Genomic DNA, 26,443 nt, shown 5'->3' with positions numbered 1-26,443 from the left:
ATACATAAACGTATTTTTTCTGTTCTTACCCTGTCTTCATGCAAGAGCAATTAACTACTTTTGGAGAGTGGATAGCAGATTTGACACTGTAGGGCATTGGTAGTTCTTCTTACGGAAAGATATGAAGAATGCAGCTTATAATCTTACAAATGCATATTTATTATTATTATTTTATTTTTTTATTTATTATTTTTTTAAATATTATTGGAGGGCACTAAATTATAGGAGAGAATATGGGGACCAGTGTACAGATGATGACAGCACAATGAGTACTTTCCAGTGTTTTCCTTTTTAATTATATAGCTGTTACAAAGAGTTGACCAAAGTGGCAAATGAACAATCAGAATTTTACTGCAAATGGCAATAAGAAAATGAAGCAACAGTTTCTTAGCAACAAACTAGAAAATATGCTAAATAATATTTTTTTCCTGCTGAGGTTTGTGTATGCTACGTTCCAAGCATTGTTCTGAAGTAGACATGGATTTTTGTGCATGGTTCTTTTAGAGGAATGTTCTTACAGGTTTGCCTTGACATGGAGGTTTTCTGAAGACTAGCTGTTCACGGACACATTTTTTCTTAGAATAAGAGTGGAATAAGAAATTTTATTTTGCAAGGCTAAGGCACTAGGTGGAACATTAAAGCTGCATTTATAATGGTTTGTTGAGCTGCAGAAATAATAAAATAAAATAAAATAAAACCATTCCCATCAGAAGTTGCTCATTTGGACATGTTGGCAACAGTTGATACAGCTCTGGCTGTCTCTCGGTGGTGGTGAACAGATTGAATCAAATTTCTGCACACTCAGTTTAGGGGTTGAGTCCTGAACAGAACTGTGATTATGCAGTGCATAATTTACATAGTGTACTGTATGAAAGGGCATTTATTATTACTTTTAATATTAAATTAACAGGAAAAAGGGGGAATGACAGGATGAAACATTTAAATTAATTTTGACCTTTAAGGAAACTCTTCATTTTGAAAGGAAATATTCAGCTAAAAAGAAGTCTAAATTAAAAATATGTTAAAGAAAAGCCAAAAAAAGAAAGGGGGGGGGGGGGGGGGGAGGGGGAGTGCTTAAAAAAGTGCTTTGTCCTTTTTTTTTTTTTTTCTTTTAAAAATAATCTAAATATATTCTACTGATTTTTTATTATTTTTTTTTCCTCTTATTGGTTTGGCCCTTTCATAGGAAATTCTAGCCTTTTAATGGGGAGTACATACACTTTGTCTGAAAGCATTTCTTGGCATGTCCTTCTACATCCTCCAAGCAGTTCTTTCAAATTTCAGCTGACATGGGCATTGCAATGCATGTTGAGACTTCCTGAATTTTCGACTTTTGGGAATAATTTGCTTACAGGTTAATTCTTTGGGAACATGTGACAGGTAAAGAATTGCAACTTTTTCAAAGCAATTTCCAGAATGTAGACACCCAGCTGCTGGGCAGCAAAGGAGAACTGCACACGTATGAAACATGGTAAATCCATACCCCCAAGAGTCTGTGGATTCAGCCAGTGTACTGGAGGAATAGCCACATCCTTCCCACTATCTTGCCTTTGGTTTTAGTCAGAATCTTTATTGCACGTATAGTTTATTGCGGTAGAACACATAAATAACACCATTTCTCTTCTTTCAGTCAGGTATGCATGCTATTGTCCCAGGTGCTCTGCAATTTTTTCCGTCAATGAAGGATTATTTAAAATCAACCCTGTTTTGACTTCACAGGCTTACACAGCTTCTCTGTTAAAATGGAGGTCCCAATTCACTCTGGATTTCACAAAAGCAGTATGAAATAGCACTTCATACTATTACAATAGCTCTGACAAGGTTGAGAATGAAGCTGGAAGTAAAGCTTTATTTGCAAGAAGAGAGCAGTGGAAAAGGGAGGAGCTGAAAGCAGCAGCAGCAGTGGAAGTGAAATCATGCGTGACTTTCATCACAGATGAGAATGAAAGACCATTTGGGAAGAATATGCCCGCAGCTTTACTACTGGGGAGATTAACATATATATGTACTTTTGGAACAAAATATGCAAGCTTTTTTTTTTTTTTTTTTTCCTATCTAAAAAAATTTGTGGGTCAAAAAGAGATAAGTATATTGAATAGTGGCAAGTTAATTCCTTCTTTGATGTTCATTCTGGTCTGGTATTTAATTAACAGAAGTCTAATCTTTATTCTGATTTTCACATTTACAGGATGTTACAAACATATCTAATATAAACATATTTCACATATCTATTGATTTTAAAATTGACAGGAGTTATGCCTGTGTAACGTTGCCTGGACTGAGTTATAAGCACAGCTTTTTAAAGACATTAAGGGGCTTGTTTGCATCATTATAAAAAAACCTGTTCTTTTGTGGCTTACAAAAAATATATAATATAAATATGAAAAAAACATCCTAATGATAAGGCTAAACTCAACATGCCTCAGTCTTTAGAGCTGACTTTTGAAATACCTCACTTGAAAACTGCAATGAGCTCCTAATTCGAGGAACATGAAAGAAAAGTCTTTGCTCTCAGAAGAACTTTAAGATTCATGAGAACTATTTGCAAGGTGAAATAATCACAAACTGGCTGTGAACAAACTTGTGAAAGGATTTTTCTGACTAAGGTTGGGATTTGAAGATGATTTCCTAATACTTTACCATTGGATGTTTTGGGTATCAGGATTCTGAATTTGAGAACATTTTATTAAACTTGATTTTTTACTTATTTATTTATTTAATTTCTGCCTAGTTACTTAATGACTTTGAGAGGACATTCGTAGCTAATCAATTTCCAGTCTAGTAACTTTCTCTACTTAAAAGGATTATGCAAAAAAGGTTTTCAAAATAGTGTTCCTGGTTGTACACATTGGCTCATCAGAATGTCTTGAAAACACTGACTGTTTCAGTTTTCAGTTACATAACAATTAATTATTTTTTTTTTTGTATGTACTTTGGTTCAGATTTTTCTCTTGGCAATTTTGATGTATGTTTGAAATAATGGAGATGCTTTAATTCTTTGCCGGTTTAGTGGCTTAACTGAGCACAGGTCTTGGCCTATCCAATAGAGAGACAAATAACGCACCATTTATTTTTATTTATTTATTTATTTTTCCTAAATAAAAGCTGAGATACCAATCAGAAATGTCAATCAAATTCTTGGCAATGGGCTACATAATATTGTCTAATCCTTACAATTTCTGGAATTATCTTTACCAACAAAACTTGCTGGGTCATGGGTGCTTTTCAAAGCAGCAGTGAAATATTGTGAAGTCCTCGGACAAGCTCTTGTAAAGTATTCACGGTTGTTTGTTTGTTATGAATGTGGTTGTTTGGTTGTTTCCATTGCAGTAATTGCAAAGGCCAGTGTCTCAAAGCCCAGACAACTCCCTGGCTAGGTTAAGCCAGGTGCGGTTGTGTTTGTTGATTCTCACCCTGCATGTGTTCTGCTTCACTAGCCCACCCCAAACACGTTGTTATATTAAATTCTTCAGAAAGGTAGCATTTCCATGTTTATTTGTTCATCCTTCAGGGGTGAAAGTGGCATACCTTTATTGTGAAACACTCTCCCTTATACCCCCAATGCACCTTTTTGAGGCAGGCTAAGTCCTATGGCTCCCAAGGCATAACTGCATGCCTCAGGAAGGGCTCCTGTAGCAGGGCTGAGGAAAAGGACAGCAAAAATGAGGAATAAGAAGTTACGAAGAGTGGAAATGATGTCTTTGTTGCAGGTTCACAGTTCCCTGATAAGTATGTCAAAGGTTTCTTTTCATCTTCCCCCTTTAAATGAAATTAATTTGAAAGCATTCACTGGGGGAGGACTCCGCTTTGGGCATTTCACATTACATGCAGAATTTTTACAGCTTTCTCCCGTATCCTTCTCCTTCCAAGCACTTCGGAGGCGAGGCACGGCCGAGCACACCTGGCCGGGGGCGGGCGGTGCGAGGGGGGGCTCCCGGCCCGCAGCCGTGACGGGGGAGGCCGCGCTGGCGGCGGGGACCCCCGGGGAGGGGACGGGGGACGGGGACGGGAACAAGCCCCCGGTGTCTGAGCGCTGAGGGGGCCGGGGCTGCCATCGCGCTACGCCCCCTCCTCGCGTTCAGACGCTGCAGTTTTGCCCCGCGGAGGCCGCTGTGGCGCCGCGTTGCCCCGGCGACCGGCTCGGCGGGGCTGTCCCGGCCCGCTGCCGGCCCGGCCGGGGAAAGTTTCCCGTCGGGGGCCGGGCCCGGCGGGGCACCGGGCGCTGCCGCAGTGTGCGCGCTGAGGCCGGGCTCCGGGCGGGCGGCGGCGGCGGCGGGCGCGGCGCGGCCGCTCCTCGGGGGCGTTGCGCGGTGCCGGCCCTTCCTCCGCCAGCCGCCGGGGGAGCGGCGCCTCGCCGGAGGCTCTCGGCGGTGCGTGCACCCGATGGTCTTCTTCGCCAGGATGGATTTTAGCCAGGGCAATCTCTTTGGATACATAGAAGACCTGCAGGAGCTAACTATTATAGAGAGGCCGGTCCGCAGGAGTCTGAAGGTATCCGCGCCGAGGGGAACGGTGCTTTCCGAGCCGCGTGAAATCGCCTCTGCTTGGGCTGGTGCCCGGCTGCCCGAGCGGGCGGGCTGCTTGCACGGCACCCGGTGGTAAAGCCTGCTTGCCTTCCTCCTGCAATAAACAGCCCCGAATCCCATGCAGCAGGGACTTAGTGTTTGCAGCTTAACAGTCTTATTCTGGGGGAAAAAAAATAATAGACTAACTTAAGTCTTTATATTAATTTACATGCGACTTGTTTATACTTCCCTTTCAGTGATTAATTGCGGTAGTGCCTGGCATGGAGCTGTACTTTCATTACCTCCCAGCTTTTCCTGGGGAACCATTTATTTGACTCAATTTGAAGCTGGAGATTTCAAGGATTAGATTTAAATTACTCTTGGAGCTGCCCCTGGATGTGGGGAGGAAGGGGTTGCTTTAAGGAGATTAAAATGAGGAAATAGTAAGGCATTGTAAACTCATAATCTCTGTTTCACGCTTGACAGACGCCAGAAGAAATAGAAAGACTGACAGTTGATGAAGAACTCAATGATATTGAAAGGGCTGTTTACCTCCTCAGGTATTTAATAAAATGTTGCTGTCAAACATTACTGACCTTCATGATGATGTATAGCTTTTTTTTTTTTAGTGTATTTACTCTTCGCTCCTTTTATTTTCGGTCTTGCAGTAGTAGTTTTTACTTTCTTCTACGTTGAATGTATAAACAAGATAAAAATAGGTACTGTATTTTTTTCTTTTACGTTGCATAAATAGGCTGCCTGTGTAGATGTATCAACGTTTCCGAGTTTCTAATATGGCCCTCACCAATAGAGTAGTACTTCATCTTCTTTTCCCCTGCAGCTGATTTTGCAAGATACCCTGAGTGTTAACATCAATAATGCCAATCGTTCGATGCCTTCGTATCTGCTCTAAGGCATGAGCAGTTACCACACACTGGTAGCAGAGCTATTTGAGCATACTTTGTAAACTGGGCTTTTTGAGGCGAATACAAAACTGATCTCTCAAGTTGTCTGTAGGAAATACTGTTGAAGATACTATATTAATGCTTTCCTGCGCTCTGGTTTTTAGTTTTACCTCCTCCTTGTTCTTTAAAATATTTATCTGCAGTTACTGGAATAACTTAAAGATTGATAGTTAAAATACAGATCTCTTTCAACTATTGTGTAAGTCATCTTTGAGAGTACAAGTATTCTGAAGGATTTTGATTTGCATATTCATTTTTTAACAATACCTAGTAATTGGAGAAACAGCTGCAGATTCCTCACAGTTTGCTTATTCTGCTATTTTAAGTGCTCTTCTAGTCTATTACTGTCCTCAGTGTTTAGAGTATGTATTCCCAGTGCCTTAATTTTCCCTTCTTGGGGTCTGTGCAATTATTTTTAGTTAAGTATTTTTTTGTCCACTAATACTACTGTAGAAAAAAAAAATATATATATATATATAAAATATAATATATATATATATATATAATGCTAAACCTTATTAAATACTGGATTTAAAAACTTTTGCAAGTAGTAGCTGTAATCAGAGTAGTCTGTTGACTCTAGGGAAATTCAAAAGAAACAGTTTGCATGTGGTGCATATCGTTGGAAAGATGTACATCAATTTCATTTTTTACTTCACAGCAGGCAGCATGGTTGACTTCCCCCTAGCCCCATGGCAGCAAATTTCTTTGTTCTTTCTGCTCTTTTCTCAATTAAAGATCATGGTTCTAGCAATATGTCATTACTGGATCATTGCCTTGTTAAAGGGTAAAAGGTTCTACTCCACGTCTTTCATCTTACTAATTGCTTTTCAACCTGGCCTTGAACTTCTCTTGACATCTTCATCTGCTTTCTCTCTACTTGAACAGCTGTTCTGGAAACATAATATTCATTCTCTCGTGCTGAAGTTTTCGTTTTTGCCTTTGCATTGTCTTTTATTGCTGAAAGGTAGCTTCATCTCTGCTTGGTAAGCTTTTTGTAAGGCAATCGCTTGCTGTGATTGTCCAGGTATGTTAATACTCTAATCCAATGGAAGCTTTTTGCTTTATATTGCCTTTCCTGTATCAAGTAGGGCATAATCAGAGTTGAAAAGCTGCATGTAACACAAGTAGTATCCTTTATGTAATGCACAAAGGTATATATTTTTGGCTTGTCTGGTATTTTTTTCATCTATTATAATACAATATCTTTGCCTGTTCCTGTTTGACAGCAATATCAGTCTTTTCATGCCTCATTTTATCACACAGATGCATTATTTGCTTTTGTTCAGGTTGTCCCTTATGTGGGACTCTCCTTGATGTTATCCATTAAGCCTCTGCCATTTCTGAAAATCCCCCTGGAAAACTTCCTTTAGTGAAATTGAAATGAATTGTTAATGATTTATGTGTTGTGCTCCATTTGGAGAGGATGATGCCAAATCCATATACTTAACAAAACCCCAAAACAAACAAACAAAAATACCCTGCAAGAGCAGTAATAGAAAGTAAATTTGTTACCTTCTTTATCTACAAGTAGCACTGAAATATTTAATGTTGTGGCACATTCATATTTATGTTGTCACTTATTTATATAACTCTAATCTGCGATCTGGGGATGTTTAATTTACTGAGGGGGATACCTTTAAAGCAGTGTTTCTTGTACAGCACAGTGGAGCTGAATAATAGAGTGAAGCCTTTGTATGATACAGCAAAGCTAATGCTAAGTAATTAATTCCTGTGGAAGTCCAAAAAGAGTATTCATGTTGTAATCGCTCTCATTTTAAACAGGAAAACCAAACCAAAACAACAACAACAAAACAGCCACTTTCTGTTCATTTGCTAGCCTCTTTTCCCTCCAAAACTCACTTCCAGCTTTTCCTTCCCACCCTGGAACTTGGATGCTCTGGGCTGCTTGTATGCAGAGCTGTTTTACGTTTAGTAGAAACCCCATCCGCAACCCCCATTAGATATCTGCTTCTGAAACCTTATAATGGTAGTCTGAAAATAAATGTGTTGACATCTGAGTTGAAGAGAACAGCACAGCCTTTTACTCTCTGAGGTTTTTAGTACCTGAATAACGTGTGTTTGTGTTTTTTTGACTGATTCTTGCTCTACTGCGTATGTGAGGAGGTGCTCGTTTCACAGCTCTCATATCAGTTTCATCAGTTTGTTCTTTTTGTCTCTTCTGTTACTTCTCATTTGACAGTGGTACTATGGATTGCTCCTTGGTTGGGCTTATTGTGTAGCAACAGAAACAGTTGTGCAAGCCAAAGGAACGGGTTCAGTAGCTCTCTTGGTGGCTGGAGTCACTTCAGTATGACCTAAGCATGGGTGAACTGCAGCTTCAGACTGTTGCTGCTCAGAGTACTCAATTTTAATTAGGTAATGTTCTGCAGTGAGACTGATCAAGTTCTAACGTAATAAGAATGTCACTTGTTGTAATCTCAATTAACCTGAATTCTGGTCGAGGAACTGGACTTCTTTAGACCAGGCTGTCAGATGTCTATGAACTTACCATTGAAATCAAATGGATTTGAGTGCCTATAGAGGGAGAAGCATCTAAATGCCAAGGAACTAGGTTTTAGAGCTTTAGCCTGAATGCTTGGTGTTCTGCTGGGTTACACCAGGGTTGTATTCTGAATGTGTTTTCAAGATTGCTGTCCCTACAGAAGAGCCAGGAGAGTAGAACAGCCATGTTTATCTCATCCATGTCAGCGTCAAGACTGATGGCTTATCATAGAAAAACATCAGCAGATCAAGACAAGCTGCTAGACTTTGCACTGAAGCAACTGAATGCTGTGCATTGCGCTGACTCTTTGGGGCATCGTGACCTGTGCCAGGAGAGTGACAATAAGCAGCTCAGGGACATCAATTTTTATTCATGCTATGAACCTTTGCCTGTAGTTTCCATGATTGCTGATGTTTAGTGTCAGCACTTACTCTCAGTTGTCTTATTGTAACTTACCCTTTTATGGCATAAAGCCAATAGATAAGTATGTATTGTTTGTCTGATGTGAATTTAGTTTGGATTCAGGGATATTTACTAGCATGCACACTGTATAGTGGTTTGTTTTCTGAAGGCTTTTCTGATAGCTTTCCCTAGGGGGTTTTGCATTGTTGTGTGTATTGTATTATTTTGTATTCAGCTACTTTTTGTTTATTTGTGCCTGCTTAGTGTTAAAGCTTACAGGCCTTGACATTTCTGTCACACTCAAAATAACAGGGTAATAATGAGTTATCAAGGTGGAAGACTGAATTATTCACCCTTTTGGGAACATACTGTACTTTGGTTTTGGAGTAAATCTATCTCCCAGTTCAGAAAACAATACAGTCCCCGTCCAAAACCTTTAACACAGTTTTTGACGATAGAATAGATACTCTATCTAGATCGGAAAGAATTCAGTGCTTATAAACCTACTGCTTTTCTATTAAAAAAAAAAAAGAAAAAGTTGTACTTTATTGTGGCCATCTTTGGTTAGCTAGAGTATTCTTAAATTCTAAAAGTCTCTTTACACCTTATACATTGTTAACTGTGAGCATCAAAACAACTAGCTAGTAATTTAGAGACTTTTGTTTTATTATTTTTTTCCTTTAGTTTGTAGTCTTCATGGTATTAGTTTCTGAAGTTTTATTTTCTCTGTAGGGGTAAGCAACTCGGCTTTTGAATTCAGGTAAAGCTTCCCTTTAAATATAACTCTAGTAGTTGATTTTCAAAAGTGAGCATTGTTTAATATAACAGATTATACAGCTTCAGAATTTATGGTCCTGTTGCCTAGATAGTGTACTGAAGGATCCAACTGTCATCTTAAGCGTGTTGGAAAATAATTCTTCCAACTATACCTGCAAGCTGTATTCTTCAGTCTTTATTGAATTATTCCCAGGGTAATAATGTCTTGTTTTTAATTACAATTTATATTATATAGAAGTTTCACTCTCGATTCACTTAGTTGGATGGATAAATTAATTGCATGACCTTGACTCTGTTATGCAAATAAATTCATGTATATGTAGTAGATATTTTTGCTTCCTTAAAGTGAAAAGTGTAGATGTATTCTTCTGAAACAATATTAAGTCACATGCTTTTATTAAAATTTAGATGTGTGCAAATACTTCTGTTGATCACACTTACTGATTTGAAACTACAGCTAAGGAAGCAGCTGGAAACGTACACAGTATAGGTTAGTAATGTGTTCAGAGAAACCCCAAAAACGATCAAACAAAAGCAAACAAAAGAGAAAAATCTGTTTCATTTTTCTTGCATCTTTCAGGCCGCAGTCAATGCAGGAAGATGTTATTGCCAATTGTTTCCCTGTTCTAGCCCTTGTTCTCCCTCACAAGCACATTGGGGAATTTACCTGAGCCAAACCATGAAAGTAATGGTTAGCTTTAAAACAGATCACTTCAGTCATCCAGTACTTTGTGCACCAGAAAAAAAGACACAAGAGAAGTGGGGAGCAGAATGGGAGTAAGGCTCTACAGCAGATGAAATGGCTTTGAGACTTAGCAGTAGATCTGGTTGGTTTATGGTATTAATGAAGGTAAAGTTTCATGATATAGTTTCATGGTGAAGTTAAGCTGGATGAAGCTCTTGCCATATCAGGAGGAGTGGTTTTTCTTTCTTCTCCTTGTGTTTGTGATGCAAAAAAAGCGTGTTTGTGATGCTTTTTGTTTGCCAGCTGTCTTGCAACTGCAGCCATGCAGTCTCAGTTCAATTTTAACATTTCTCAGATACTCACTTCCAATAAAATGAGCAACTGCATGACTGCTCATGCTAGTTTAAGTGGGAGCTTGAGTGGAGAGGGGGTCAAACCTGGTAGATTGTTCTCCCATCAGTAGTAGAACAGATTTAGTTCAGGTGACACTAATCTTGAATCTACACTCAGAGTCTTTAAGTACCAATTGAAATGGTTGGAGAGTGTAAGGTATCAGCTACACTGTATTTAATGAGCCCTTTGACATTAAATGGACTTCTGGAAGTCTGCATGAGAGCTGTGATGTGTCAGGGCAGTGGTAGCTCTTCCTTATTGCATTGATGAACTCTCCTTTGGAGGTGTTAATTAAGTTTGTTTCAGATCATCTTAAGGTGTGAGATAGTAATGAGAAACTAGGTAGCTGTGTGGTTGCCCCTTTTCATAGTATAAACAGTTGGAAGAACTGTGTGTTGTTTTTTTAATATGTAAAACCTGTTCTATTGACTTCAGAGAACCTTGTCATGCTCTCCTAGAAAAGATCTACGTAGGAATATCCAGCCAAATATTTACAATTTTTGTTGTTTCTACATGATAAATCCCATACAGGGTTAGCATACTGCCCAGCAGGATACTGAGTTTGTTTTCCTTTTGTTTAGATGAACACTGTCACTTAATAAATAACTTCTTAACAGCTGCACAGCTCATTTTGAGATGGCACATAATTAATGTGCAAGTACAATAATTCTCCTTTGTATCACCTTCCTTAGAAAGCTCCAACTGTTCATAACAACATTGTGTACTTGTAAGGAGCTTTTATCCTCATGGTTGCTCAATATTACTAATTTATTTTTGTATCCGTTGCCTGATTTGGCACCAGATGATAGCATTGTGCTAGTTTTTCAGGAACTGAAGGTGCATCCAATGGAAACTGCAAGAGATGGTGGAATACACAAAGTATAGAGCCCTGAAAGATTAGGTCATTTATGGTAAGCTTGAGAACGCTGTCACAAGATGGTGCCCCTTAATATAGTGACTGCAGTATGCCAGTGGCTTCTTCTATTGTCTTGAGGGCTACTTAGCTCTAGGCATTGGGAGCCCTTCACACATCATGATGTGATGGTTTCATGGACCTCTACTCCGACTCGAATTCAGTTTCTGCTGACAGGTAGAAGTAGCAGAGAATAGTAGTCCAGCTACTCTTCCCCCAAAACCTGGAGTAGATGCTTGAGTTATGAGAGAGTCAGGATAGTAGCGTACACTGTTAGTGACAGGGATTTGACAAATGCTTGTCATTTGTGTGAGTACTTTAAGACTCTTCTGAATAGTGATTCTCAGTGCTGATACACCACTTCACATATTTTTGCATTCAGAGCTATTTGACATACTCCATTTTCCACAAACTAAGGTGGGTAACACTCCATCATGTCTTGGTTCGCATTTTCACTCTTCGTAAAGGTAAGGTTGTTTTACTGAGGTGAAAATCAGATTATAATTTAAGGATTTCAGGAACTAGGACTGCAAGCTTGGGTCTGTGTATGCCTGAGTTGATGTGCTATGACAGGAATAATTTGCAATGTGACAAGAAATCGTTCTGTAAAGACTTAAAATTAATCCTTGTTGTCTGGGGTATACTTGTACAACAGTTTTATTTAGCAAATTTTAGGGTAACTTTAGCAATGTTTTTGCCTTTGTTCCACCAGTTGGTGGTCTCAATGCCAACACGGTGGTAAGGTTATACTGCCTGTCAAGCTTCAGTCTGAAGCTTTGTGTTACACAAGAGAAACCAGAATTCATCACTAAAGCAGACACTTCTACACCAGGGTAAGCATGATGGGAATGTAAATGGTTCTTGAGATGAAGAAATTCAAGGAGTTCTCACCTCCTTTGTTGACTTAGAAGTTCTAGTGCTTTGGGAAGGGACATCTTGTTTAATCTTCCAGAGGCAGCTTTTTGTATAAGAAAAGTTCTCTTTAGGTCTTGAAGATGAACTGAAAAGGAAAATGGAAGCAGTTTCTACTGTGAGGATTTCTAATGGCAAAGTCTGAAAAAAACAACATATTATGGCTGAAGAACCAACTGTTTGAATTACACACAATTATAGGATTATATGCCGTAAAAAGAAAGTAGCTTCAGATTCTGAAACTGAATAGCTCTGGGTTCGAAAACTGATGCTGTAAGTGGTATCTCTAGACAAAGACAGAGTTATAGCCTCAGGGAAAGCTTTTTAAAGATAGGCTAGTGATTCAGAAGTAGCAAGAATCTTTTCATTTGAACATGGCGGTGATATGGTTTGAGAATTAACAGCATTGGCATCCTTAGGCTTCAATTTCCCTTCCCCTGTATAATTATTGTCCTAGATCAGTCTGTGCACAGGTCTGACCAGTTTGAACAATAACATCAGCTTCTGCTGTCTTTGATATAAGAGTTCCCTAAATCCTGTGCCTCAATCTGTTAAAACTAATTTTACATGGCTGTCACAGTCCCTGCAGTTCTTGATATTGCTACTCTTTCCATGAATAACCTTGCTGGTCTCATGGAGGCACTTCTTGAAAAGTCTTTCCCACTGAATGCGAACTCCGTATAGCTATCAGATGAACACCACTGTCTATGGAAGAAAAATGGCTTTCTGCTTTATGAGTCATAATAAACCAGAATGAGAAAAAAGACAAAAGACTTGGAAACTTCTCATAGATCTCTTAGATACATCTGTCTGAGGCAAGCCTTATTGCCCCTGGCTGAGACTTTTATACAAGCAGGGAAAGGTACCAGATATTTCATATTCACATTATTATCTTAATGGACTGTTGATGATGCAGTTTTTTTTTAATTTAAATTCTATACTTTTAGTTTCTTTTGTGTTGAACTCAATGTTTCTGCTTGTTTCTTTTTGCGAAGCATTGCCCTAGGAGGGGTTAATGTTGAGGAATACAAGCATCAGGCTCTGGATATAATCGCCTGTATCTTGATAGCAGATGTTTTGGGAGCAGGTTTCTTTATTCCACGCTGTCGCATGGCTGTGGGTTCTGCGAATGTGTACTACTCTAATGTGCAGATTAGCTGAGTCACTCCTTGTCAGCTGTGTCAATTCACAGCAGGGCTGAGTGCAATTGCTGTGCTTTCTTGAACTTGTTAACTACTGTTGAAAATATCTTGCCCATCTACCCCGTATGTACTAATGGATTTTTAGATACCTACCACTTTCGTAACACATTCTATGGAGAGAGCATATTTCTTAGTCACTGTATAATTTCAAAATCACACACTCTTTGCGTAGAGAAACATGCTGCAGTGTGATTTCAGTCCTAGTGTATCTCTGTAATATCTGCTTTACTGTTCTTCCACTGTTCTTAAGTTTACTATAGCAGAACAAATTTGGATTGAGGCTGTATGGCAGCAGGGATAAATTAACTGATACGAATGCAGTTACATCTTTCTAAGTGTGTATGAATCCAAGCTGAGGGCAGTAACCAGGGGTATTGCTGTTGTTGACTGTTTACTTAGAGTAGCTAGAAAAGTACCTGTAGCAATTCCAGACATGTTTTTGTAAGTTTATATAAATAAAGGTGCTCAGCATCAATGAGTCAAAATAGAGTGTAATGAAGAAAGACTGCAGCCTCAAAGAGCATAATCTTATATCCTTGCTAATGTGGAGGAAAGTAATTTATCCATCCTTCTTGTCCTCATCCATTTTCCAGTAATTGTCTAGTTTAAGAGAATTCTTCTGGCTTTGCAAGTGGATCAATACAATTTTACCTACGGCAATTTTCTGTAGATTTTTAAGGTTAAATCTTCCACTTAATTTCAAACATAATACGTAGTGCTGTTTGGTTTTCATTGGATTTTACATCAGAATGATGTAATTTGTTTTTATTTCTTAAACATCAATGCGCTCTAACTTTGAATTAAATTGGGAAAGTTGCCACAGGGTTTTCTGTGGTGGTCCAGGGGCACGGGAAGGGTACGAGCAGAAATTCTTGGAGTATTTTTCTCAGTACAATAGTTTTATGTACAGATTCATAAATTATATCCCAAATAAAAAGGTATTGAGTCTACATTTTTTAAGTAAAAACGGTGAGTTAATTTTGGCAGGTGTCAATTATCTTCTACCATCAATACCTGCTCCACCCTGCCAGCACCCCCCAGACATTGTTGGTGAACAATGGAGGAAACAGACACTGGAGCAGTTTATGCTCATATGAAAGCAGCTCTTCAAAGTTGCCTGTGTAGCTCCAACTCGATTCTCTTTACCAGTTGGAGAAGAGCAGGAAGTTGGATTCCAGCTGGGTTGAAGCACTGTGATAACTCAACTCATATAAGCAGAACTGCACAGTAGGAGTGTTGTGCTCAGCAATACCATTATGTTCTGCTTGCGAGGTTAGGTCTGCACAATGGGGTCTACTCTGTGCTTGTACTGAATGAAAAGTGCAGCTGACCAGCGTGTAGCGTGACTTTCTCAGGCAATATGCGCTCTTCTTCTGGGATTGCTTGGTAATGTCTATGGCTTGGTTTCCTTGAATGTCAAACGGGGATGAAACTAGTCAAATTTAAGACATTTACAACCTTAATACTTCAGTGTTCTTAAATTAAGCTAGTCAAGGGACCGTAAATACATACTTTAAAAATGCTAACCATGTTTTCCCTGTGAATATGAATTGATTGTATTGTCTCTGACAGAATAAGCATATGTAGAAGAGAAATGTGAAGGCTTCTGCTTTAATATGCATGTTTACATGGTAATATTACTTACATTATTGTGCAGGCCTGAAGATAAAAATGCTGGCTTTGAAGGGAGAAACAGAAAAGATGCCATTTTCACTGCTGAAATTGTAACAGAGCTTTCTGAGGAGGAGGATTTATGTCCATATTAAATAGCAAAACATGAGTCATTGCCTCATTGCTGTTTGCACCAAAATGCTTCTGTTACAAACAGTTAATCTCCCTTAAGTAATTTCATTTAAAAGCTCAAGATTAGAGTACCTATTTTTCTGCCATTTTGGGAGCAAGACACGTAGAATACATTCTTCAGGTCAAGATTTATTTCTACTCTTGCCTTTTAAAATTGCAAAACACTAAATCAGTGGAAAAGAAAGCGATGACTACAAATTAACCTACTTCTTTAGTACAGGGTTTAACCCAAGAGTATGTCTATTTCCTCTTACTTTTAGTCACCATGGAAGACCAACTGCAGGTGCATTTTAAGCATTGCTTCTATATTCTGAACCTTGCATGCCTGTTATATTATGTGCAAATAAAATGTTTGCACCATGAGTTTGTTATAAATGGTTAGATGCATACTGGTATGGAAAAATCAGCTATTAAGAGTAGACAAATCTGCTTTCACTTTGATCACTTGAACTGTCCCGCCTATTTTAAAGCAATGTTAAAGAGTACTTAGATCAATAAAATTGATATCAAAATCTGTGAATCTTATTTATTGCTAATTCTGAAGACTTTAAGTACTTACTTATATAGTACTTCATCTTATTTTCTGATTAAATAAGGATGCCTTTTAATGAAGGACACAAATACTAAGTATTTTTATGTTCTGTTGCTCCCACTTTTTGAGTGCAACATGCAGAAAACTGATTATTACCCCTCCTCATTACTACTTCCCTTGCAAGTGCATACATCTTATTTTTCCTATTCTTTGCCATCATCCCTATGATTGAAGGCTTGCCTTAAACTCATTGTTTCCAGGAGACTACATACAGAATACCAGTTGAGATGGCCTTAGTGACACCAATAAAGACCGCATGGGTCCTGTCATACAGGGGTTTCGAGTTTTGAACACACTGAAATGACATTGAAATTCTAAGCCCTGTGTGCAGTTCTTTAAGTTAAATTCCACCTGTAGATAGCCATCTGAAAGTAGACCATATCAGATACCTAATCAAAGTATTATTCATGGAAGAATAATGCATGGCTTTAACACCCCACAATGAGTTTGGACTAAGGGTCTACTGACCTACACCTTTGAGTGATCTGTCAATACTGTTATGTTTCTGCTAAAAAACAAAACAAACAAAAAAACGGCAAACAAGAACATAATGTACAGGGGAAAAAAGCAATATTGTATCAGTGGTTGCCTTTTTCCTGTAACTTTTCTTTTTTCCATGTTACTTTTATTTCCATCAAAGGATATTGATACTAACATAGTAAACAGACAATCCAAGTATTCTGGTGGTTAAAACTGATACCCTGTGAAGGAGCTATGCAGCTGAGTGTATTTGAGATGCATTCAAAAGAAAGAGATTCTTTTCTTCCAGAGATGATTCTGAACTAATTTTAGTAAATGTGGGTGGAATTACTGGAAAATGCTTTATTTATTCTTTCCATTGCAGAATGTCAAACTCTTTTTGGGATAATTGTACCATTAGAAATAATTTAAAATATGAGTATGTGAGGGGAAAAAATAGTCTAACAAGAGGCTGTTTAAGATCATTGTAGTGATTTTGGAGGTAGGGAACATTATTAAGACAGGCCTGGGGTTATAATTACCTAAACCTAGTTGGGTAGGCAGGAGGATTCTCATGTTTTGCTCTTAATGGGAATGTAAATACAGATGAATTATCTGTATATATAATATGTATTTTTATTTACTGTTTGAAATTATTTTGCCAGAGAGGTGGATATCTGCCAGACTTGTCATCGCTTCAATTTGCTCGTTCTGCTCACTGTGTTATCTGGTTTGATTATCTGTCCAGTCCAAACTGTATGCTGTTAATGGAAGAAATCTTGTATATTTCTGAGGGACGTGACTCTGACTCTTCGTTTTAATTAAGAAGATGATTTTCACCCTGCTTTCCAAAGTGAACATGAATCAAGTAAAGCACTTTTTTGGTTTGACTGGATGTGAATCAGCAACAGCTTGAAATTGAAGTAATTTTTAGTTATTTGCATGTTTCTCTCAGAAAGCTGCCTTTGATCTGTGTCAATTTCTGACGGTTGAGAGAGCAACACTATGGGAAGCTGTATGACTTTTATGACTTTGTATTGCTGATGCATGTAACTGTTTCAGCCTGACGTAAGTGTCCATTACTTTTTGAAAACATCTGAATAATGAACAGAGGTAGAACAAGCAGGGCTTACCAATTCCAAGCTATCTAAAAGGTACCTGATATAAGAGTTCATGGGTTTGTGTTTGTTTTCTAATTTTTTAAATTTTGTTTGTTTGTTTTTTATACTTATTTTGAGTCTCCAGGTCCTTTGAGTATGACAGCAATAATTTAATAAAAAATTAGTGTTATTAGTTTGATGTCATTCTGAGTTCACACTCAGATTTCTTTGTTTGGGAAGAAAAAGAACTACTTCTGTAGATAAAGTTTTGAAAGAGTTTCTAAGTTTTCAGATGCATTTTTCAGTGCTCAGAATTTTTCTTCCATATTTTTCAAATTGAAACAGGAGTTCAGTTTATATTATTATATCTACCCACAGTATCTCTGTATGTTGTACAGATAGACATGGAGATATATTTCTCTTGCATATACGTGAAAATCTGTGAGTAATAGCTTCAAACCCTTGGGGTCAGTCTGTCTGTGCCCTTTCTTTGTTTTTATTTGTTGCTTTTCATTCATTCATTGACTTTTCCTGTACTCAGCATTTCTTAAAATGTCTCTGTTGGTCTCTTTTCTATTTCCTTTTGGTTCATTCTTCTGTGTCATTTTGGAAATGGACAGTCAAGTTAGTCAGTAATACGTGTGTTTTATGTACAATTTGTCTAAGTGACAATGATTGCTGTAGCAGCTTAGTTTGTTATTCTAGATCTTATGAACCTATTTTAAAAAGTTTGAATTTTTTTTTGGAAGATGGCTCAAAATTTGTACTTGTATTTAAGCCTTAGAACATCATGGTTATTTTAGGCTTTTTCCATGGAATATCCGGAGTTGGAAGAGACACACAAGGATCATTGAGTCCAACTTCTGGCTCCACGCAGGACCACCCTGAAAATCCAACCTTATGTCTGAGAGCATCGTCCAAATGCTTCTTGAACTCTGGCAGGCTCGGTGCCATGACCACTGCCTTGGGGAACCTGTTCCACCGCCCAACCACCTTCTCAGAGTTACCATTGTTTTTACCTTAAAACAATCTCTTTTACATAAAAACCTTTTTTTAATGAAGCAATGCAGATATAGACAAACAGATCAGTAACATTTGCTTTTCTAACCTGCAATGAGCATAATGGTATACCTGCATAATGGTTTGCTGATGAAATTAGTATAGCAGAATTAGTTTTTAAATAAATGTTTGGAGAGACTCATTGCAAGGGATAAGGTGAAAGGGAGTGATATCTTCTGTTAGATCAATCAGTATATCTTGAAAAAATAAAGAACTCTTTTTTAGAACTGCAAGTCCATTTTCTAAAGGAGAGGTTGAAATGTTCTTGATCTAGAAAAGAGTATCTTTATATTTAAATATTTATGACAAGATCGTCATCAGCTTCCACAAGTGCTAGATTAGGGATGCTCTTTAAAAAACAATGTAGAAGTGATAAAAGATGGAATATGTTATGCTCAGCAAGGATGAGTATGCATGATAAACAGACACACAGATAAGTAATAAAGCTTTTGGGACTGTTGTGTATAATGCCCCTCAAGTAAATGATTCATAAGCTGAAGACTATGTAGACTTTAGTACTTGCTGGGTCATGTGAGGTGTTTGCCCCTTTCATACCACAAACAGCTGTCTCTGTGGATGAAATAGTGATACAACAAATAAGGTTGGAGAATGAAAAGACATCCTGTGCCTGAATTAAACTATAAGATAAATTTAGGTCAGCAGAAATAATTTACCTTTAGAAGGGTAAAATACTTTGGTTAGCATGTGTAATTTTTTCCCCTCACTTCCTGTGCAGAAGAATTACAGACCTTGCACTTTTTCAGGAGAGTCCATATATCATATAGTACATAGTGTGGAATGGCAATTCTTGCTGAAAGTGAAAATTGTAAATTATGAGTGAGTGGATGAGGACTGGGCAGAGGGAAGAATAGTATCAACTACTAGCTCATTTTTGTTACATCATCCAGGGACTGGAGATTGCATTATCTTGATCATGGAGTGAAGAGGCTGGTTTTATTTTTCAAATTTAGACTCAAAATAAAAACCACCAAGGTGGATGTTCTACCCAGAGACCATACGCAATGCAATATGTGTTACGAGTCACCTAAGGAGGAGGAAATCACCTTTTAGGAGATAGTAATATTGATAATAGGCTAATATTTGGTACAGAAAACATGTTCTTTTGAGGTACTGCTTATATTCCTGAAACTTTTCTTAAAGTTCAAAGCAGAAAAGCTTAATGTATCCTCACTGCGAGTTTAGACACTGATTACTAAAAGCTGGTAATATTAGGAAGAGTGAAGTTGTTGTAACATTATAGTACATTTTTGTTGTCTTAGGAAGAGAAAAGACTGTATGAATTATAAATCCTTTATTTCTATGACAATTATTCAGCAAACAAACTTCAGCTGACTAAACTGATTCTGGTAAACAGCGTTTGTATGAATACAAAAGTACTGTGGAGCTAAATAGGGGATTTCTGTTCTTATTTTAATTGTTCGAGAAGTTTCATATGTAGTGGTGTGTGTTCGGATAATGTATGAAGATCAGATTCAGATATGCTTTAAAATGACCAAGGGTACATTGTTCTGAAGTAGAAGATAATGAAAAAGTGGTTTTGAAAAATTTGATTTTTAATAGAAAACTCTTAAGAATACCATCTATAAGGAGATGGTCATACTGGGATATTATCAGGACATCCGAATTCATTTAAAATGAGTATTAATCAGGTACTACATTTTTGGATTAATCTTGTTTTCAGTGAAGTTATAGAAGCCTGAAAATGCAAGTTTTTTCTGTTTGACCTGGCAAGGCTGGTAATGGGACAGGACAGTTGATGGGAAAAGCTGCTCGGTGCTACTTTGGCCAGTTCAGCCTTGGGCTTAGTTACAGCCTGGTTTATATCCCTACTCTAGAATATTACAGAGTAGCCTAAATTTCATGTATATTGAAGGATGGGGTACACAAATGTTACCAGGTATAATTACACACAGAAAAAGGCCATTGGCTTCTAGGACAACTTAAATTAGTTTTGAGGTTGTTACGTGCTGTACCCAGCTAACTGTGACCCTGAAAAGTTGTTCTGAGAGAGAAAAAAGTGCAACATGTGGCTTAGGAGCCTCAGTATTGTATTTTAATACATAAGATACATAATAAACATATAAAATAGTTAATATGATACATAGATTTGGAATTAAGTATGTATGAATGAGCAATGCTTTTCTTTTCTTACATGAAGGGTTTTTTTTGAAAAGAAAGCATCTATTCTTAAACCTGTACTGTGTCAGAAATGTAAGCAACTTGATAAATCTGATAACTGTCTTTAAAAAAGATATCTCAAATATCTTTATAGTTTCGAGTGATAAGTGCTTTTTTTTGATTCTGGATACTCTTTATTTGTCACTTGCAGCATGGTAGGGGATAATGTACAAACAATTTTGCAGCACTTACATTGTCTATAAAATTTCCTTTGCAATTTATATATATATATATATATATAAGTTCAAAACTGTTAATATTTCTACAACTTGTGCTTCTAAATCTTTATTCAACCATAGCTCTGAAAGAAAGTTATTTTAATAAAATGACAGATCCTTTTGTGGAACTGGGTCTGTTTATTATATACTTAACACAATATATGTCAAATAGATGTTTAGGCACTCATAATTTATGCTTACAGAGGTATGCTTGAAATGTGAGTGTAGATAACATGAATTTAAAAGAAGATTACTGCATTTCACGTATGTTTTACACCAGTGTTAAGAAAGGATTACACAAAATACCAGAGTATATGAGCATTCTTCTTGAAATAAAATATTTTTTAAATATTTTTGATTTTGGGACACTTTTCTGCTTTATAAACCCCTGAAACTTAACAATCAAAGACAAAATTTTAAAATTTGTAGAAAATTTGTAAAAACTTGTAGAAGCATTAGTTTTTAGTCAGCAAGAGTAGTCCTTAATTAAGGACTTAGTTAAGTCTATCTCTCCCCTTCTGCATAGGAAAGATCGCTGTATAAAAATCTTCACAATACAAATAGAGAAGATTCTTTAAGTATATCTCATGGTCCAGGCACCTTTATGTTACTGACGAATATTTATCTTGATATCTAGTGTGCCTTGGTAACCATTATATTCTACAGGATAAAAGAAATTGTAGAAGAAGAAGTGATATTGAATAACTCTGAAATGGGTTAGATCCTGTAAGTAGAAATTTTGTAGACGTGATCCATATCAAATCTAAGAAAAACTGAAATTTCTAGGTAGCTGAAGTCTGCAGGTGAATTAAGGTACTTTGTACTTTCACGGTCCACCAAAGTATATACATTTTGTGAAAACTAAGAATAACATTTTGAAGATTGTTCTCATGTTATGCTCATGCCTCACTCATTGAAGTTGGCAAACTTTTTTGTTTTCAACAAATGCAGGCACACAAAACATTTATGAATCTTGAACTGAAAATAATATCACTTGTGGGGTGATGGGTTAGCACTTCAATCCCATGCATCAGAACTTCTAGGTTTGTAAAAGTAAATTATGCAAAATACAGACTTCAGTAGTTGATTCAATGATGACTATTTAGCAAACCATTTTTGTTGAATGATACAGTTAGCTACAGCAGTACACAGAAGTCAGTTCATAAAGACAGTGCTTTACTTTGAGCGTGGGTAAACTAATATTGTACCTCAGTCTTCCCTGCAGTGCTGTGTTCTGCTCGTGTCATTGTGTTTTGCAGGCTAGAGCCAACAAAGAAGAAAAAACGAAAGATTTACATCTATCTTCTCCTTTAGAAACTCCTTTGTGGTAACATTCCTCTGGGGAACATTCAGTGGCTAATCTTTGTTCATGCTGTAGAAGAAGCTGTACTCTTTCATTTCCTTTCCAGATACAAACGTTCCTAACTGAGTACCTACAGACCTTTATTTTTTCTATTATTTTGCAGAATGTTTTTTTTTTAAATTAAATACAAATTGGACCTTTTAAGCCTTTATTGTAAATACTTATTTGAAATATAAGAAATGTAATTATCTACCCTGAGCTTGGCTAAGAGTTTGTAAACTGGGAAACACCTGTCCTGAATATAATCATAGAATCACAGGCCCTACCGATGTGGTTGGAAGGGACCTGTGGAGATCATCCAGTACACCTCCCTGCTCAAAGCTGGGTCAATTAGAACGATATATTTACTGCTTTGTTGTGTCCTTGGGATTTTGAGCGTATCTAAGAATAGAGATTCCACTGTATGTTCTGGCACCCCGTTCGAATGTTTGAGCACTCTGATTTTGAATTTATATGTTTTTTTTAAGGCTTAAGTGTAATGTCCTATATTTCAGTTTGTGCCCATCACCTCTTATTCCATCACTGGGCCCCACTGAGAAGAACCTACCTCCATCTCCTTTACTCCCTCACTTCAGACATGTATAAATGATGAATAAGACCCAAAGCTTTCTCAGCTGGAGATTAAAAATCCCTGCTAAGTTTCTCAGATATTAGATGCTGTAATCTCTTAACCATTTTATGGGGCCTTCACTGTGCTAGCTCCAGTCTGTCTATGAGTTTCTTTTGAAAAGAGAGGAATTAGCACCTCCCTTGACTTGATGGCGATGCTCTTCCTAATGCAGCCCAGGTTGCTGTCGGCTTTCTTTGCCACAAACGTGTGTTGCTGGCTCCTGGTCAACTCGTCATCCATTGTCAGAAGATGACATGTGAGTCTCAAGCTATGTTCCAGCCGATGGACCCCAGCCTCTACTGGTGCATGGGGTTATCCCACGTAGCTGCAGGACTTGCATTTCCCATTGCAGAACTTTGTAAGATCCTGTTGGTCCATTTCTGCAGCACATTGAAGTAGCACAGCCATCTGGTGTGCCACCCGCTACTGGTTTTGTGTCATATACATATTGCCTGAGAGTGCACTCAGTTGCATCATCCAGGTCATTATGGAAGATGTTGAATGGTTTTGGCCTTGGTGTGGACCCCTGAGGTAACCCACCAGTGGCTGGCTTCCAGCTGGCTGCCATGCCACTGAGTGCAACCATTTACACTTGATAATTCATGCAGTTTTCAGTCCGCATCGCTTTCCATTTATTTCACTTGTACTTCCATCATTTTATCTGTGAACTGATTATGGGATCTGGTTCCAAAAGCCTTGCTAAAATAAGATAGCATCCAGGTCAGTCATCTCATTTTAGAAGGCTTCCAGGCTGGTTGGGTCTCATTTCCCCATAACAAATCCATGCTGACTACTCCCAGTCACCTTTTTTTTCCTTCATATGCTGGTAAATAGATCTGTAGGAAGATTTGCTCCAATATCAAGGCAGTCTCACGTCTTATGAGGGTAGAAAAAGACAAGCAAAAGTGATCACAGGAGCTGGAGGATGAGGCCTAGTGCTGCCTTTACTCTTGAGAAGTATCATGTCTGTAACGAACCTCATGGTTAGAGGAGCTCTGGTACCAGCGGCTTGCAGCGAGCAGCTGGCGTTGCAGAGATGGTGAGAATTAGGACAGAAGCATTCGGGTGGCAGAGCTTTTTTCCTCCTGGGTTGAGGATTCCCAGCATCTTAAATCACTGGGATCTCATCTAGGATGAACTCAGAAGATGAGTCCTGAAGTTTTATCTTTAAATTATATGTATGGATGTTGCTTGCACAAAAGAGATGGAGCTAAATTGCATCTAAGTATAGGTCTCTGTTGGAGTTCTATACTTAGCACTGTTAATGAAGGAATAGCACCTTCAGAGCATTAAGCATACTGTGACTGAAGAGAATAACTATTTGGTATTTATTTTCATGGATTTACTAGCACAAAAACGTCTTAATCTGAGTGTTTAGCAATAATTCGCTTTAATCCTGAGGGCTTTAATATTTAAAAGGAAAGGGAATCTATGGTGCAGCCTCTTTGGTGGAAATAGAAGAAAAATCTGCAGTTGGAAAATTACAGGCTGTGTAGGTGTTGAAATGCCTCCTGCTTCACATTCTTAATTGGCAGCAAGCCAGATACTAAGCATTTCGGCTTTAAAGGGGAACACTGCCCTTTTCTTTACATTTCTGTTGGGTGAAGTTGATTGCATTTTTTTTTTTTAGTGGTTAGGATTTCTTTCACCTTGATACACAGTGAATAAATTATTCAAAATAAAACATCATAGCTTCTCCAAGTTACTTTGACCTCTTGCATTATTATTACTGGATGACACAAAGGTATACATCTTTTCCTTGCAGAGATAGCAAGCTGTATTGTAAGAAGGTGTTGGGTAAGGAGGTGTGGACCTCATCTACCCTGGGACCATTTTCCACTTTGGGGGCTGTAGATTTCCCAATTCTGCTTTAAAGCTTTGTTGGAATTAGTATGTAATACTCAGAAATTTGCCATAAGCATGAAAAGCTTTAATATTCATTGCATTCAATTAGATAATAAAATGGCTTTGAATAATGCAAAAATAATGCAAGCTGTAAATAGACCAGTTATTAACTAAGTTAAATCCATTTTCAGTGGCTGGCACAATGCTGTTCTTTCACTGAGTTTAGATGTTACAGGGAGACATGGTTTTATGGAGAGAACTCGTACATGTTTTCCAAATAAGATTGCAGGCATCCTAATATTAAAATCAGTCTAAAAATCTGTACTTTTACCCATTATCGCTGTTTTTGAATGGTGTTAAAAATGTCTTTGGTGTAGCTTTGCCCTGTCAAAACTTGTCAACAGTTTTGTGTTTACAGACAACATTTAAAAATATGTAGTGGTGTGTGTGGTAACCAGCCATTAAATTGACTCCTTCTACTTCTCAAGAAAACCACATCAGCTTAAATCAGTGGTAGTCTGAACAGAGCATTAAAAAACAGAAATGCTGATAATCTTTTTTTTCAGTTAGAATATGCACTGTATTAAATAAAAATTCAATATTAGAAAAAAATGCGTTATTGTAATAGTCATATTCTTTATTGCAAAAGCAAGGTAGATAGCGGGAGAAAAAGATAACCTCCTATTCAAAAATGTAGGACATGTTAATTGTTTATACCTTGTGAAGTCTTTCCTTGAGCTTGAAATTATGTATCTGAAGTTTGTTTTGTTTTCAGGTTGCTGAACTTTGTTTATTAATATTTTTGTTACTGTGTTCTGGTATGGTGAATTTCAGTCTACCTTTTAAGTATTGTAGTATAATTTTCTGAAAGTTCAGAAGAGTGAGAAACTTTGCATGACACTGAGTTGTAAAAAAAATATATTTTAAATTAACATTGTTACTGCTTTCACAGCTACTGCTGTGAAGAAAATGGAAAACGAGGGAAGAGAAACTAAAGTTGAGATTCTTCAATTAAATGATCTGGTATTAAAACCACATGGAAAATCAGTGGTATGGACAGAACTGGAACTCAGGATCTCCTGACCCTGACTTTATTAACCTTTCTTCAGATCACGTTGTCTCTGACAAAGAGAAGTAATTTATGAAAATCTGAAATAGACATATGTATTGGAAAAGAATATTTTTATGCTTCTGCTGATACAAACATAGTTCTCAGCTTTGTGCAGTAACATACATAGTCAATTTTTCATCTGTGTTGACCTCTTTCTCCAGCTGCAATTTTTGCTTGCTTTTTATTACAAGAATACAGATACAATAAATGTGGAGAGCCTACTCTTGAATGACTCCCAAATTCTGCTAGAAGGTCAGAATATTGCAACCCTGGTTACAGCACGTCTGATAACCTTAGTGCTGTGGTCACAGCTTCCTGCTCACTTGTTACTCATATTAGAATTCATGATAACTCTTCCATTTGGGTTTTTATCTTTGTAATATTTAAGATTTGTACGGTCCAAAAATAAAAGACAAGAATACTGATTCCTGGGATTCCTGGCATGTAGCTCCCTTTTACAACACAGTAATTACCATGACTGAGTTCCTGAGAGACCCTTCTTGGTTGCTTTTGAGCTCAGAGAAGTGGGGATGATCAATCAATTAGCTGTTATATAGCATCATGTTTGTTAGCTGCTATAGTCAGGCAAAGATCTCTGAAGGTGCTATATATTACTGTGTGAAAAATCAATGGGACCTCTCCCAGTGGTGAAGCTCAGCACAAACATGAATACCTCTAGGACTAAGGTTTGTAATGGGTTTCTGTGTGCAGGATCATTTGCTCACCATGCAGATGCACACAGGAGAGCTAGGGTTTGTGTCTGTGCTTATAGGTGGTAGAAGAAAACAGGTAGACCAGGGGCATGGCCCATTTATTTAGGCTGA

At 37.7% G+C, this 26,443-nt stretch overlaps 1 protein-coding gene across 3 annotated transcripts in view; it reads left to right on the top strand.

Moving 5' to 3' along the window:
- The first annotated feature begins 4,003 nt into the window (after positions 1 to 4,003).
- Positions 4,004 to 26,443, top strand: part of PPP4R4 (protein phosphatase 4 regulatory subunit 4) — a 72,202-nt gene continuing 49,762 nt past the window's right edge. For 2 of the 3 annotated variants that reach the window (XM_068682875.1, XM_068682874.1), the window contains exons 1-2: positions 4,245 to 4,491; positions 4,992 to 5,065. In XM_068682875.1, coding sequence (XP_068538976.1) covers positions 4,384 to 4,491; positions 4,992 to 5,065 — 182 coding nt within the window. In that variant the 5' untranslated portion in view covers positions 4,245 to 4,383. Of the gene's footprint in view, positions 4,492 to 4,991; positions 5,066 to 26,443 lie in introns of all 3 variants that reach the window. The other variant, XM_068682876.1, reaches the window with a different exon arrangement.

The sequence above is a fragment of the Anas acuta genome, chromosome 5, assembly GCF_963932015.1.
Source record: "Anas acuta chromosome 5, bAnaAcu1.1, whole genome shotgun sequence".
Lineage (NCBI taxonomy): Eukaryota > Metazoa > Chordata > Aves > Anseriformes > Anatidae > Anas > Anas acuta.
This window is presented reverse-complemented; position numbering and strand designations above follow the sequence as displayed.